General features: G+C 37.4%; 1 protein-coding gene across 1 annotated transcript; it reads left to right on the top strand.

The window, feature by feature from the left end:
- On the top strand, positions 14,872-15,868 carry LOC109843051 (putative calcium-binding protein CML19). Its single transcript, XM_020411983.1, has one exon. The coding sequence runs from the start codon at positions 15,013-15,015 to the stop codon at positions 15,589-15,591; it is 579 nt and encodes a 192-aa protein (XP_020267572.1). The 5' UTR covers positions 14,872-15,012; the 3' UTR covers positions 15,592-15,868.

Raw genomic sequence — 16,317 nt, 5'->3', positions numbered from 1 at the left:
ACTTATCGGCTTTCCTCAATAGAGCGATAGGTCCTCAAAATTGCCCTGATCGTAATATTCTTCCTGTCATGTTAATATCACACCTCTAATAAAAATCAACTTATCGACTCTCTTTAATAAAGCGATAGTTCTACAAACCCGTCAAGTTAACATCACACCTATGACGACAAAATCAATTTATCGACTCTATTCAATAGAGCGATAGGTCCACAAACCCGTCAAGTTAACATCACACCTCTGACAATACAATCAACTTATCGACTCTTTTTAATAGAGAGATAGGTCCATAATCTTGTCACATTAACAAAACATCTATGATGACCCAATCAACTTATCGACTCTCTTCAATAGAACGACAGGTCCATAATCTTGTCATATTAACAAAACACCTCTGACAATCAACTTATCGACTCTTTTCAATAGAGCGATAGGTCCACATACCCGTCAAGTTAATAACACACCTCTGACGACCAAATCAACTTATCGACTCTCTTTAATAGAACGATAGACCTATAAAATACTATTAGGTTAACATCACACCTCTAACAGTCAACCCCCCAATAAACTTGTTAATCCTTTTTCAACAAGAATAGAAAGTTTTTATTATAAAATCCTCAGTGGATTAAAAATTTTTTGGAATTATCCTAGTGATAATAAAGAAAAATTCTGAATTTCACTCTAAATAAAAATCCATGCCAAGTTAATACTACACATGTAGCTCTTCCAACTTTCTTTCAGAGATTTAAATAACATAGGAAGAAACAGCAGCAAAGTCTACTTATTCAACATCGTAGCACCAAAAATCCATATCTTTCACACATGGGGGGCTTTATCTCGATATCTAATTAGGGATAAGTCTGCGTCTAACACATGCTACCGGGTAGCCTATTCTCGCAATAATGATGAAGTCTACATATTCAACATCGTAGCATCAAAAGTCCATGCCTTTCATGCATGGGGGACTTTATCTTGATCCATAATTAGAGATAAGTCTGCATCTAACACATGCTGCCGGGTAGCCTATTCTGCAATAATAGCAAAGCCTACATATTCAATATCGTGGCAGGTCATTATTAATAATGCTAAAATACGTGCTTTACACGTACAGGGAACTTTATCCTAAATCCTAAGTAAGGATAAGCATACGCCTAACACGCGTTACCGGTTACTCTTTTTCCATGAAAAATACACCAAAATCCATGCCTCACATGCATGGGGGACTTTAACTCGATCCCTAATTAGAGATAAGTCTACGCTTAACACGCGTTACCGGTTAGTCTTTTTCCGTAAAAATGACAAAGTCTATGTATTCAAAATCATAGCATCAAGTCTAGGAGGCTTCATTCTCTTAGCACAACATTACATGTGAAACGGATTAAAATAATTTACATGCTAGCCCGACTCAAACGGTAGTCGGTAAAGGTTTATCAAATCCGTTGATGACTGAGGGTTTGCTAAAAATCCTATGTATGTTTGCAGGCCCATCAGCTTAATGGATGTGAGTCGAGACTTGAATCAGATAAGCTAAAAATAAGTCTCAAAGACTTAGTCAAGAATGCATGAAAGCCACCTTCGCGCCTCAAGTCAAAATGCCAAGGTCACACCTGGGTTCCAAATTTAAAACCCAAGGGTGAGACCCGCGCCTTAAGTTCAAAACATAGGGGTGAGACCCCGCATTCCAGAAGCAGGATTATAACGCATATCTTCATACGGATCCTGCATGGCAAATCCCTTCAACTAAGATGCCTTCGAAGCCAGTGCAGAGAACAACTCCTTTACGATAAGGAATCAACAGCTCCAAGATCAGAGTTCAGATCCAAAGTATTCTGAAAATTCGTCCCAGTCAACCACGAACTTTCAAAAGCTTTAGAGGGGGTTTTGTAGACTGTCTAAAATCACAACAGATAGCTAATTCCCATCAAACACCAATAATATAAGTTACAATTCGACGACATCCAGACGGCTACAATTTGAAGACTTTCACGTAGATCAATGAAAGTTACAATCTAACGACCTTTGCAACAACCGATGAAAGCTCTAATCAACAGCCTTCACAATCAACATCGAGAGTTACAATCTGACGACTCTCATATTTTCAAGGAGCTAATATGAAGATTACAAGATGACGGTCTTTGCAACACTCCAGTAAAAGAGAGCACAAATTGATGGTCTCTTCACATCAAAACACAGAGGTCATCCATGTGTTACACCATTAAAACGCAGAGGTCATCTCTGTGTTACAACATCAAAACGTAGAGGTCATGCCCGCATTTCAGAGTCAAAACGTAGAGGTCATCCCCAGCGCTCCAATTAAAAACGCAGAGTTAGTGGACTTAAGATGCGGAGTTTATCTCTGCGTCCAAACTCTACATTTCAGATTTACAATGCTGTGCGAACATGTCTTTTTTAGCTAAAAAAATGCCCAACTCTGTGTTTCAAGTCTAAAATACAGAGTTCGGACCCAGAACGCCTAGACTGACATTTGACTCGTTCAAAGAATAAACTGAACGGTTTCAAAACCGTTTTTCCACGATTTGGGGAGTAGTTTAAGGGGCCGGTTACACCCTATTTATCCCTACTTAGGAGCGAATTAAGAGGGCATTTACACCCCTTAATCCCCTATAAATAGGAGTAAACTCAACTGAGTTTGGATCGTTCAGGCCTGGGGTTTTGGAAGAAAAGAAGAGATCTTCGGCTTGCTTTTTGGGGGAAGCTAGAGCTATGGAGATCGAAAAACAGGAGCTTTCTTCATCCTTGACTTACAAACCAATTTTGGTTAAATCAACTCTTTCATAGAGTTTCAAACTCGTTCAGAGTTATCAACTCATCTTACAAACCAATTTTGGTTAAATCAACTCTTTCATAGAGTTTCAAACTCGTTCAGAGTTATCAACTCATCAAGAGTTCTTATAGAGTTTCAAACTCGTTCAGAGTTATCAACTCATCAAGAGTTCTTTAAAACTTGCCACGCAAGTTCTTCATAGCATCAAATCATGAGGAGAAGACCACGCTCCAATAAAACAAGACGTTCGGATTGTCAACAAGAAGCAAACTCGACACGAACATTCGAGGGAGGCATCTCATCGCCACTGTGAAGAACCCAGACTTAAACAAATGGGAGGATTCAGATCAATTATCTTCTATTTTGTAATCGGGAATTCAAATTATAATCGAGATTGAGGGAATAAAAATCAAATAGAATTCTTTCATTTTTATTTCATAAATTTTCCACCAAACAATTCTAAACTTCACAATCTATGGACAACAAAAACAACCTCATATGAGCTTTCCAATATGAAGAGTTCAGGCCATCAAAAGGTGATGGTCGATTAACTGCATGGCCTCGCGGAAATCAGTCGTGTAGCTATACCAGCCATCTACCCTAGGATGTTAAGTCTAATATTAGGGATACCAAGTTCTGATACCACTGTTAGAATCTGAGATGAAAACCTAGAGGGGGTGAATAGGATTGCAAATTTTTTGAAATTACACAAAATAATATAGTGTAAATAAAATAATAAACAATGCAATAATCATAGGAAATAGTCAAAATCAATCACATAATACATAAGATTTTATAACGTTTAGATAAACAACCTTGCTCTTCTTTAGGGGCTTCCTCACTATATGAAAATTCTCTTGAGTCAAAATCCTAATTCAGTAAGCTTATAAGACCGGCCTTATTTTCTTCCAAACTAACGCCTAACCCAAACCCTTCAACAAAATGGGCAATCCTAACCCTAGCTAGTGACCAACCTCTTGCTAGCTCGAGTGTATCGTAAAACCCTCAAATAACCCCCAAAACAAGTTTAAACCAAAAATAATAAATATCAATTAAGCACAGCTAGTAGTATCTTATAGTTCTTTTCAATTAATATCTTTTCTGAGAGATATATTATGGAGATCTATAAGGGCAATAATGAAACAAAAATCCAAGAATAGTACTCCTTGAATAATACAATGGTCAGACAATGAAGAACAACATAGAGGATGCTTTCTAAGATGTCTAAACAACATTAATCACTAAACTTAAAGTCCTAGCTCTCCTCCGCCCCCCCCCCTCCTCTCCCCACGCACCTCCCTCTCTCCCTCTTTCATTTTTCTCTCTCAATCATGAGAATAAAAGCCTATATAAACCTAGCAATAAAGAGCTAAGATCAAGTTCAAATCAGATTAAAAATTATAATTCTGGTGGTCACTAGTTGATAAGCAAGTTGGCTTATCGATGAGCAAAGCCTCACCAATAAGTACTATTACTCATCAATGAATCGATGAGTAAAATCAAAGCACTCCATATTGTAGTTCACGTTGAGATTTTCAAAAATATTTAATAATAGCGATTAAGTAACCAAATACAAAGTTATGACTTGTGCAAATTTAGTACAACTAGATGTTTCTAGCCCGCTACTGATTTTTTTGACCCTGTCTCATTAAAACATTCACATCTTGAGCTATATATCTTTCAATCAAGTTCCATTTATTGTTATAGAATCATGACAAAGAGGTGGACACTATTATATTCTAAAAATTGACTTTAGCTTCTGATAGGCTTCCAAGACTAATTACGATTAACTTGTTGTCTTGCTCTGTTCTTATAGATGGGAGTATGTTCAGTTGATGAATGAAGCTTTAGCTCATCGATGAGAAGTGTTCACATCAATGATCATTTGCTTATCGACGAGTCCTTCTCATTGATGTTTGAGAGCATTCTATTAATTTCCACAATTAATAGACAATTGTAAATGGATGATAGCAGCATTAGGCTTATTGATGAGAAGTCATGCTCATCAATGACCGAGTGCTCATTGATGACCATTAATCTCATTAATTAGCCTGCTAAGCTCGATCATCGATGACACAGCTTGTTATATTATGAACCGTTCTCCACATTCTACATTGGATGGTGATACACCCTATAAGGTATGGTCAGGGGAGCATGCAAATTATGAGAGGCTCTGGATTTTCGGGTGTACCACCTATTATCACATTAACAAGGGAAAGGTTGACACGAGGGCCAAGAAGGCTATATTCTTGGGATATGCAAAGGGTGTAAAAGACTACCGTCTTTGGTGTATAGAAAATTTGAAGTTCATGATCAGCAGAGATGTTACCTTTGATGAGAAATTTATGATTGCTAAGGTACCCAAGGATAATGGTGTTTGGACTGTTGGGACTTCAAAGTCCTAGGTTATTGAGAGAGAACCTAAAGACCAACCAGGTTCTAGTCATGTTCAAGTGAGAAATCAGGTAGCTTGATCCCGGTTGGAGGGTATGTAGGCAGTCGCGGTATAGTGGCGTAGCTGGTTTGACCTGGTTTTAGCCTGGTTTGGTGTTTCAGATCTCCCTGATGATGTTCTTGGAGTTTGTTCTAGTGTTTGTCTAACATTTAAGGTTTATCAAATGATGTACGATGTGGAGAATTGTTAATAGTCCGAGACACCATTTGGTATCTCGGCACTGTGCGCGACACTGTTCACCTGAGATAGTGAATAGTGTCTTGGGTGAACAGTGACAGGGGGTTTTCTTTGGGCTTTTTTAGATCTGTTTTTTTGCCTATTTTTCACTATAAATAGGAACATGTTTCCTTTGGTTTTTGAGAGGATAAAAAGGAGGGTTTTGGCGGCTACAAAAAAGAGAGTCTTTTCAGATCTAGATCTGAGATCTTGAAGAGAGAAAAAGAAATAGGTTGGAGGGATTTTACAAGAGAAAGGTCAATTTCTTTTGGATAAAAATCAAAGCTTCTTTTTTGGGACGAGCTTGTGGGTTGTACAAGTCATCAGTGTTCTCCTTCATAGTGAAATCTCCCCTCCCCCTTCCCCGTGGACGTAGGTGTAAAACCCTGTGAATTTGAATACCATGTGATAAATAATAATGAATATGTTATATGGTGATAAATAACATATTTTGATGTTTGAGTATGTTAGGAATTGATTTGAGACCAATTCAGTATATATATGTGAGTGGAGGAGCAAAACAAGCACGAAATATGCACGAAAAACAGAAGAAAAATTGTAAAACCTCTGCTAAGTCGACTTACCGCAAGTCGACTTATCAAATCCGTAAGTCGGATTACTATAAGTTGACTTGTCAGATCCGCAAGTCGACTGATAGGCTGGTTTTCAGTTTTCTTTTGGGATTCGGGTTATATCCATTTTGTTTCGATCCTAAACTTATATAAACTCCTTTAAACCTATTTTTGCTACACTTTCTCGTGAGAATCTAGTAGCCACCCCTCCTCTAAAACTCTAGTTCAAGTTTTCTAGTTCAAGTTTCTGAGTTTTTGAAAGAGTTTGGTGAAGGATTCGCCGAGAGGAAGACGAGATCTGTGTTTGTAGCAAAGGAAGAGGTCTTGCACGCATGTTGGAAGGATCAATAGCAATTGAGGCAAGATTATCTTCATCTAAACCCATCTCCATAGTTAAATTACTAATTTAGATGTTTAATATGATATTGAATACGTGTTTTCATGCTTCAATCTTAACGTGTGGTGTTAAAAGTTAGGTTTTTTATATTAAATCTTAAACCAATGCTAGATTAGTAATCTTTTCTTGCTGTTTATAATAGAATCATGATCATTAGGTTTTCATTTATTTTCGTTTTTAATCTTTTAAACATGCTTAACTACAGCAATAACCCTAGTTTGATGTTTAATTATCTTTTCATACTAATTAATCATGCTTAAACCCTAGGTTTGTGATACCAACCCTAGTTTGATGTTTAATTATCTTTTCATACTAATTAATCATGCTTAAACCCTAGGTTTGTGATACCTAAATAACTTAGACATGTTTAAATCTTTTCATACTAATTAATCATGCTTAAACCCTAGGTTTGTGATACCTAAATAACTTAGACATGTTTAAACGAATTTTATGTCTCTGTTCATATTTATAAATGATCATGTTATGGCAATCATGTGATATTTCATGTCTTTAATGAAAATATTGTATAATCATGTTATTAACCCTAATTAGTTTTAATCTAAATGCTAAATCATGTAATTTGATCTCTGTGAATTAGTTGTACATGTTTATAACCTGTTCCTATGTTCCATGTTGAATAAAATGAGTTTTGATTGAGAAATATCACAGAAAATATCGAAACGACAACCTAGAAGTCGACTAAGTCGACCTATAAGTCGACTTGCCGCAAGTCAACTTATGCCAGGACATGAGTGGACTTACCATAACTCGACTTGTCAGGTTTATAAGTCGACTTATGGGCAAATTTCCCGACTTTTCCATTTTTGTTTTGCACTATTTTGAGACGAGTTCGCGGGATTCGAGCAGCACTTCTTTACATATACATTCACGCATACACAAGTACAGTGCCTTTGCACACATGGGTATCCCAAGGGGGATTATGTTGAATTTTTTATCTGATTATAATAGAGTAGTGATTGTTCATACACTCGCTATATATCATTAATGAGCACAACTTAGTACTATATGGGATAGTACGTCGATATACCAGATATACATAGTTTATGCATAAGATGGATATTGTTGATGAGCCCAGTTCAGTGCTACATGAGGTAGTGTGTAGATATTCCATATGTACAAGCCATTGAGTCGGATTTGGATACTTTATATAGCAGTCCGTCCGCACGAGTGTGCGATGAGGCTGGTAAGCCGTCTATTTATAGTGATTGCGAGCCATCTATTTGGATACCTATATTGTAGGCCGCCTTGCACTCAAGCTACGTGCTTAGATCTCGATGAGACTAATGAGTAGTGTTTCTCAAAGATAGATCTTTATTCCGGTTATCATCAGTTGCGGTCCAGGAGATGGATATTTCCAAGACTGCCTTTCTGACTCTGTATGAGTCTTTCGAATTTCTAGTCATGCCATTTGGGTTGACCAATGCACCCACGGTATTCATAGATTTGATGATCCGGGTTTTTCATCCTTATTTGGACAAGTTCATAATCATATTCATCGATGACATCCTTATTTATTCCAGATCAAAGGCAGAGCACGAGCAGCATCTTCATTCGGCATTGCAGACTTTGAGGGAGCATCAGTTGTACGCCAAGTTCAGTAAATATGAGTTTTGGCTATCCAAAGTTAGATTTTTAAGTCACATCATCAGTAGAGAGGGCATAGCAGTAGATTTCACTAAGGTGAAGGCAGTACTAGATTGGGAGCCGCCAAAGATCGTTTTAGAGATTCATAGTTTCTTGGGTTTGGCCGGCTATTACAGGAAGTTTATTCAGGACTTCTCAAAGATTACAACGCTGCTTACACACCTTACGAAGAAGGGTGTACATTTTGTTTGGGGCACGAAGTGCTAGGAGGCATTTGAGACTTTGAAGGCTAAGTTAACATCAGCGCTAGTGTTAATCATTCCGAGTAGTGATAGGACTTTTGTTGTCTACACGGACGTGTCGTTATCAGGTCTTGGAGGTGTTTTGATGCAGACCCAAAGAATGGTGGCTTACATTTTAAGGAAATTAAGGACTCATAAACGGAATTACCCCACTCATGATTTGGAGCTAGCAGCAGTGGTCTTCGCACTGAAGACGTGGAGACACTGTTTATACGGAGTGCAGTTCGAGCTATTTACAGACCATCAAAGGTTGAAATGCCTTTTCTCTTAGAAGGAGCTAAATGAGTGACAACAATAATGGATTGAGTTTATCAAAGATTATGAGTTCGTGATTCAGTACCATCCAGGGAAGGTGAATGTTATAGCAGACGCATTAAGCAGGAAGCATCGTCATCGGATTGCAGCTTTGAGGTACTTGTTATATCGAGATCTTCATACCCTTAGCCAGTTTGATTTAAGATCGGAGATCGGCGGGAGCAGCGCATATCTAGGAGCATTATCCATGCAGCCATCTTGGAGTGATAAAGTAGTCAGAGCTCAGCTAGAGGACTCTTGGATTCAAACCCAAAAGAGAGAGATTTCTAAGGAATCAAAGGCTGATTGGACAGTTGGAGCAGATGGAAGACTTTGGATGAAGGGTCGATTGGTGATGCCTAGTAATCCACAGCTGAAGAGAGACTTATTCCATGAGGTGTATCGTATCAGGTACACAGTGCATCCAGGAACAACAAAAATATACAAAGACCTGAAGAGACACTTTTGGTGGAGCGGCATGCATAGGAAGATTACAGAGTATGTGGCTAAATATTTTACATGCCAGTAATTAAAGGCAGAACATCAGAGATCGACAGGGACCCTACAGTATTTACCCATTTTAGAGTGGAAGTGGGCAGATATTTCTATGGACTTCATTGTAGGATTGCCAAAGACAAAAAAGGGGAACGATTCAGTTTGGGTAATAGTTGATCGGTTGACAAAGTCGACACATTTTATTCCAGTGAAGTCAACTTATACAGCGGAGACATATGTGAGGATTTTTATCCAAAAGATAGTTCGATTACATGGAGTTCGGAGATGATAATATCAGATTGGGGCTCAGTCTTCACATCATATTTTTGGAGTAGTTTTCAGGATACTTTCGGTAGCCAGTTGTCATTCAGTAGTATTTTTCACCCCCAGATAGATGATCAGACAGAGAGGGTGAATCAGATGTTGGAGGACATACTACGAGCACGTTTTATAGATTTCCAAGGTAACTGGGAGGACCACATCCCATTAATTGAATTTGTATATAATAATAGTTATCAAGCTACTATCGAGATGGCGTTGTATGAAGCATTGTACGGGAGGCCTTGCAGATCGCCTATATGTTGGACAGAACCAGAGAACAGTCTGTTCTTGGACATGAGCTAGTTAGATAGACTACAGAAAATATAGCAATAATTCAGGAGCGCATTCTTACAGCACAGAGTCATCAGAAGAGTTATGCAGATCAGAGACGACGGCCATTAGAGTTCTAGTTGGGGACTATGTCATGTTGAAAGTGTCACCGATGAAGGGAGTTCAACGATTTGGTAAACGAGGAAAACTTTCCCCACGATCTATTAGTCCATTCATGATAGTTGAGCGTATTGGAGCTGTTTCATATCAGCTAGATCTTCCAGCATCGATGTCGAATATACACAATGTCTTCCATGTTTTGATGCTTAAGAAGCATCTACGTGACGAGGAACAACAGCGGGTGATAGACACGCCAGAAGTGGAGATTCTTGATGACCTGACTACTATTAAAATCCCAGTGTGTATTCTTGCTAAAGAGGAAAAGAATCTTAGAAATAAATTGATTTCTCTTGTTAAAGTTTAGTGGAACCGGAAAAGAGCTGAGGAGGCTTCTTGGGAGAGCGAGGAGGATATGTGTTACGACTTCCCACACCTATTTGAACAGGTAATTTGATTGATTGATTATGATCTACTTTTATTTATAATTTGTTATATGGTCATATTTATATTTAACATTAGAACGAGGGTATTAACACTTAACTCCTAATCATTCGGAACATATGGTGTGTATATATATAGGGGGTTCCTTGTTTGGATTTTTCGCCCGACGTACTTGTTCCGCTTAGGTAGTGGTTAAGTGGGAGTATTTGTATTTTAAATTATTAAGTATAAATATCAAGGTGGATTCTCGGGAGTGCGGAGATGTTATGCATCGCGACAACCCACACCTGTTAGACCAGGTGGATTGATTGATTTGATTTGGTATTTATGATTATCTATATATTTATATTTACATTTAAGGCTAGAAAGAGGATATATATTTATGATTATCTATATGTTTAGATTTACATTTAACGTTAGAAAGGGGATATTGACACTTAGCTCCTAATCATTTGGGACACATGGTATATATATGGGGGGTTCCTTGTTTGGATTTTTCGCCTGACGTACTAGTCCCGTTTAGTTAGGGATTGAGTGGAAATATTGGAATTCTAGATTATTAAATGTAGATAATGATATGTGTCATATATAGGTATTAATGGTACGAGATGTGTACGGGAGGGTTTCCTTATCTGGATTATCCACTCTTAGTGCTTTTCTCATATAATTAGTCCCTAAGATACAATTGCCGAATTTCAGGGATGAAATTCTTTTAAAGGGGGAGGGAATATAAAACCCTGTGAATTTGAATATTATGTGATAAATAATAATGAATATATTATATGGTGATAAATAATATATTTTAATGTTTGGGTATGCTAGGAATTGATTTGAGATCAACTTAGTGTATATATGTGAGTGGAGGAGAGAAATATGCACAAAATATGCACGAAAAACAAAAGAAAAACTGTAAAACTTATGCTAAGTCGACTTATAAGTCGACTTGCTGCAAGTCGACTTATCAAATCCGTAAGTCGACTTACTATAAGTTGACTTGTCAGATCCGTAAGTCCACTTATAGACTGATTTCTAGTTTTCTTTTGGGTTTCAGGTTATATCTGTTTTGTTTCGATCCTAGATAAACTCTTTTAAACCTATTTTTGCTGCACTTTCTCATGATAATCTAGTAGCCACCCCTTCTCTAAAACCCTAGTTTAAGTTTTTGAGTTTTTAAAAGAGTTTGGTGAAGGATTCGCCGAGAGGAATGCGAGATATGTGTTTGTAGCAAAGGAAGAGGTCTTGCACACGTGATGGAAGGATCAACAGCGACTTGAGGCAAGATTATCTTCATCCAAACTTATCCTCATAGTTAAATAACTAGTTTCGATGTTGAATACGTGTTTTCATGCTTTAATCTTAACCTGTGGTGTTAAAAGTCCGATTTTTTATATTAAATCTTAAACCAATACTAGATTAGTAACCTTTTCTTGCTATTTATGATAAAATCATGATCATGATTATTAGATTTTCATTTATTTTCGTTTTTAATCTTTTAAACATACTTAACTCATGCAATAACCCTAGTTTGATGTTTAATTATCTTTTCATGCTAATTAATCATGCTTAAACCCTAACTCATGCAATAACCCTAGTTTGATGTTTAATTATCTTTTCATGCTAATTAATCATGCTTAAACCCTAGGTTTGTGATTTAATTATCTTTTCATGCTAATTAATCATGCTTAAACCCTAGGTTTGTGATACCTAAATAACTTAGACAAGTTTAAACGAATTTTATGTCTATGTTCATATTTATAAATGATCATGTTATGGCAATCATGTGATATTCCATATCTTTAATGAAAATATTGTATAATCATGTTATTAACCCTAATTAGTTTTAATTTAAATGCTAAATCATGTAATTTGATATCTGTGAATTAGTTGTACATGTTTATAACTTGTTCCTATGTTCCATGTTGAATAAAATGAGTTTTGATTGAGAAATATCACAGAAAATATCGAGTAGTGATTGATCATACACTCGCTGGATATCATTAATGAGCACAGCTCAGTACTATATAGGATAGTACGTCGATATACCAGATATACATATTTATGCATAAGATGGATATCGTTGATGAGCCCAGTTCAATGCTACATGAGATAGTGTGTCGATATTCCATATGTACAGGCCATTGAGTCGGGTTTGGATGTTTTGTATAGTAGTCCGTCCGCACAAGTAAGCGATGAGGCTGGTAAACCGTCTATTTATGATGATTGTGAGCCATTTACTTGGATACCTATATGGTAGGCCGCTCCGCACTCAGGCTACGTGCTGAGATTGCGATGAGACTAATGAGCCATGTTCACAGTTCGTGATACCTACAGGGTAGTCCGTGACTTTGAGATTGTTGATTTATAGTCTAAGTTTTAGGCGGATGTCAGTTATGAGTTCAACTCATCTTTAAGATATATGACCGAGATACTTTGCTCTTGAAAGTATACAGGATTATATGCTGGTATTTATTTATCTCCCTGGTGATTGAGGAAGATATTATAAATACGACGTAATGATGTCTTTATAATTCTTTATTATTTTCTTTACTTGTTAGTTGGGATCAATAATTAGCGATTCATAATTTGAGACATAAGGTATATACATGAGGGCTTCCTTATTTGGATTATTTCGCTCGACGTACTACGTCTTGTGTTGTGGATTTCTAATTATTGATTTTATTTAGATTGTTTATCACTAGATTGGTATTAATATTTAGGCATCTACAATTTGAGACTTATGATTTATACATGAGGGTTTTCTTGTTTGGATTATTTCGCTCGACGTACTATGTCTCGTGTTGTAGGTTTTTAAATGTTAATTCCACTTAGATACGGGAAAAAATAATCTAGATAAAACTATGCTTAATAGATAGAGCCTTCACTCCACTTAGTAGTCTTTTTCCCTGGGGGCGGATGGAGGTAATCTTGCTGTACCGCTCTGACGCTCTTGTTATTGTTCTTTCTGGTGTTTCTCTTCTTTCAGGTGGTACAGAGGTACACAGAGCCACAGGATAACAAAGTTCTTGCATAGTCACTGTCACATGAGTTTTAGAGACTACACAGTAGATTTTTACTTATTTTATTCAGATATTAGAGTTTCATTCTCATATTGTAAAGGCAGTGTGCCTTAGTATGATTTTAGTTGATTCATGTTGACATTCTCATTGTTTCAGTTATCAGATGGGTTACAGTTGAGACGTGATTCTTTTTATTTATGAGATACATTTTCTATATCATGTCTATTGCTTTCATTTCCATATTTTGCTTGTTTTGTACCTGCACTTTTATTTGATTCCACTAGAGGATATTACTGTGATTGGTAAAATATGTTTATGCACAGTGTGAATGTATGGAAGATTTGACATCTCTAGGTTCACCTTGGACTGCAGCCTTGTGTGAAATCAGGGGCGTCACAGTAGGTAAGTTTGCCGAACCACGTAAATCTCGTGTCTTTACTGTTTTCTTGGTGTTGACTATTGCTTGTAGGTTCCCTAGACAATTCAGTCCTAGAACTGATGAGAGGAAGAGTGTATATCTCATTTTATTGAGATATTTCACTTTTGTTCTTGTTTTCTCTTCACGAAACTGGAACATAGAGGTTGACTTGAGCTTTTGTGAAAATAAAAAGGCAGGGCTTTCTCTCGGGTAATATCGCTTCCGCGGCGTGAGGGCGTGACTCTACGCCCAACAATTTGATAACTTATTTCTAATAACTATGTCTCCATCAATTCTAAATATAAAAAAAAACTGCATAGAAAAATAATCTTAGACTTGATCATCATTTCAGAATTTCAAAATGTTGTCATCAGAAATGCCGCCCTACATCAGTTTTACTTCTCATAAAAGAGTATAGGGAAGTTGCTCAAAAAACAACAGAAAATTAAATTAAATAAAATTTTAAAAAAAGACAGCAGGGGGAACTGCAATCAAATACTGTAGTCGTAGTTCTCTACATTTTAATCCAAAAATTCAGGGTATCATATATATTAACTCCAAATTCTATTTAAATCCATCCTTTGCAGCTACGATTTGTTCATTCTTTTAGTAAAATAAAATTTTCAACCATTTTGTTATCTCTCATTAAATGTTTCCTAATAAAGTTTCTTTTAGTTTCTCGAATTAATTCGCACCAAAACACAAACTTCTTGAGGTCGATTTATCCTTATTTCTTTTTTCTTTCATTCCTTTCTTTAGTTTTTTATCTTTTTCCCATGCCGTATAAAATTTTGCCAAGTACCCAAAAGCTACGCACTGATGTCAAAAGAGAATCTAAAGAAGCTGCCGTACCAAACGACTCCTCTCTCTCTTTCTCTGTACACAATCACGAACCCGCGTCCTTTACGACGTTGTTGACCTGTCCTTCACCAAAAATTTCAACGTCTGACCCGTAAACTTTTGAAAACTAATAAACCGCCTTATATTTTTTTTGGCATTTGTTGTTCTTTTCTATAACGTGTTGTCCACCTCTCAAAAAGACTTACTAATCTCTCTCTATTGCTAGCCGTCCAATATCTTTGTTTTCCTATATATTCATTACAACTGAAATTTCCTTGCAACTGCATGCCCATCGCCGCCCCCCACCCCTTCTCATCATATAAACCCATGATCTCAAAACATACAGCGTTCCCAAACGTAGCCAAAACTCATAACTTGCATCAATAAATAAATATATCCTCAATCCCTTATATCTTTTTATCTCTCTACATAGAAACCTTATATCTATAAGCTCATAACTAACTAATATGATGCTTACACAAACAATGAGAGAAGCTACTGCCGTAAGCACATTCTTCTCCAATTTCATCTCCCATCTTTCCCCCAAGAATCGCCACAAGCCCAAGCCGAACCAATTGCACGTGCCAAACACGCTACCTGCCCTTTCGACGACTACTCCTTCGACGTGTAGCAACAAGCTCAAGAGAATATTCCAGCACTTTGATGAGGATGGCGACGGAAAAATATCACCCACAGAGCTAACAAACTGTATGAGGACCGTCGGTGAGGAGCTAACTATAGAGGATGCAAGAGCAGTGTTTGAGTCTATGGATTCGGATTGCGATGGATTGTTAGGGTTTGAGGATTTCGTGAGGCTGGTCGAGGTTGAAGGGGAGGAGGAGAAGGGAAGAAGTTTGAGGGAGGCGTTTGGCGTTTATGAAATGGAGGGTCAAGATTGCATCACGCCGAAGAGTTTGAGGAAGGCGCTGGAGAGAATATTGGGGCAGCCGAAGAGCGAGGAGGAGTGCGAAGAGATGGTGAGGAGGTTTGATCTTGATGGAGATGGTGTTATTAGCTTTGATGAGTTCAGAGTGATGATGCTCTGAATGAAATATTTGATCAATACTGTAGAATAAAGGAGAGTTTCTTGTGTACAAGTCGCATTGTTTGTCCCTTGGATCAATATTCATCCGGAGGATGCGTGTTTTGGCCTTTCGATCGGCAGAATGTTGATTTAGGAGTGATAATACTTGATTTGTTGATTGCGTATAGAACTGTTTTTCTTTGGATTCATAGAGGGGCAGTTGAGTTTGGAATTGGAACTGGTGTTAATTGTTTGGGTCACATGCATGCATGAACCTTTCTGTCTCTCCTGGATCTCATTATCGGTATGTCATATATATATGTAACTAAGTAGCATCGTATCTTCGTATATTGTATTTTTTACGCTGAAAAAATAAATAACCATCAAGAAGATAATCCATCCATACCCATCAACGAACTAGGGGGGGTAGTACTTAGCGTGATTAATTGGTTTGGTAGAGTTTGCAAATATGTGATCGCGCGTGTTTGCTTACACGGAAATAGCTAGGGGGTTTGACGTGATAGATTCCAGACAACGGAACTTGAATAATGAAGACGACGACTAGAATGATCGAACCTGTTATTGAGGTAGGGAACGAGATATGAAGACGATGACTATAGGATTCAGCACGGCTCACCTTTAGGTCCTGGGGTGTTTTGGTTATATGACAAACGCTCATGAACGAACACATCTGAGAATTAGGACAGGGATTCGGATCCTCTCCACTACAAAAAAAATAGTGGAGGGA

The sequence above is a fragment of the Asparagus officinalis genome, chromosome 5 (assembly GCF_001876935.1).
Source record: "Asparagus officinalis chromosome 5, Aspof.V1, whole genome shotgun sequence".
NCBI classification, from domain to species: domain Eukaryota; kingdom Viridiplantae; phylum Streptophyta; class Magnoliopsida; order Asparagales; family Asparagaceae; genus Asparagus; species Asparagus officinalis.
The sequence above is the reverse complement of the archived record's forward strand: the minus strand, read 5'-3'. Positions and strand labels throughout refer to the sequence as shown.

Bases quoted from the DNA above. Each gene is read 5' to 3' on its own strand.
- LOC109843051 (XM_020411983.1), top strand. From the start codon at position 15,013: ATGATGCTTACACAAACAATGAGAGAAGCTACTGCCGTAAGCACATTC.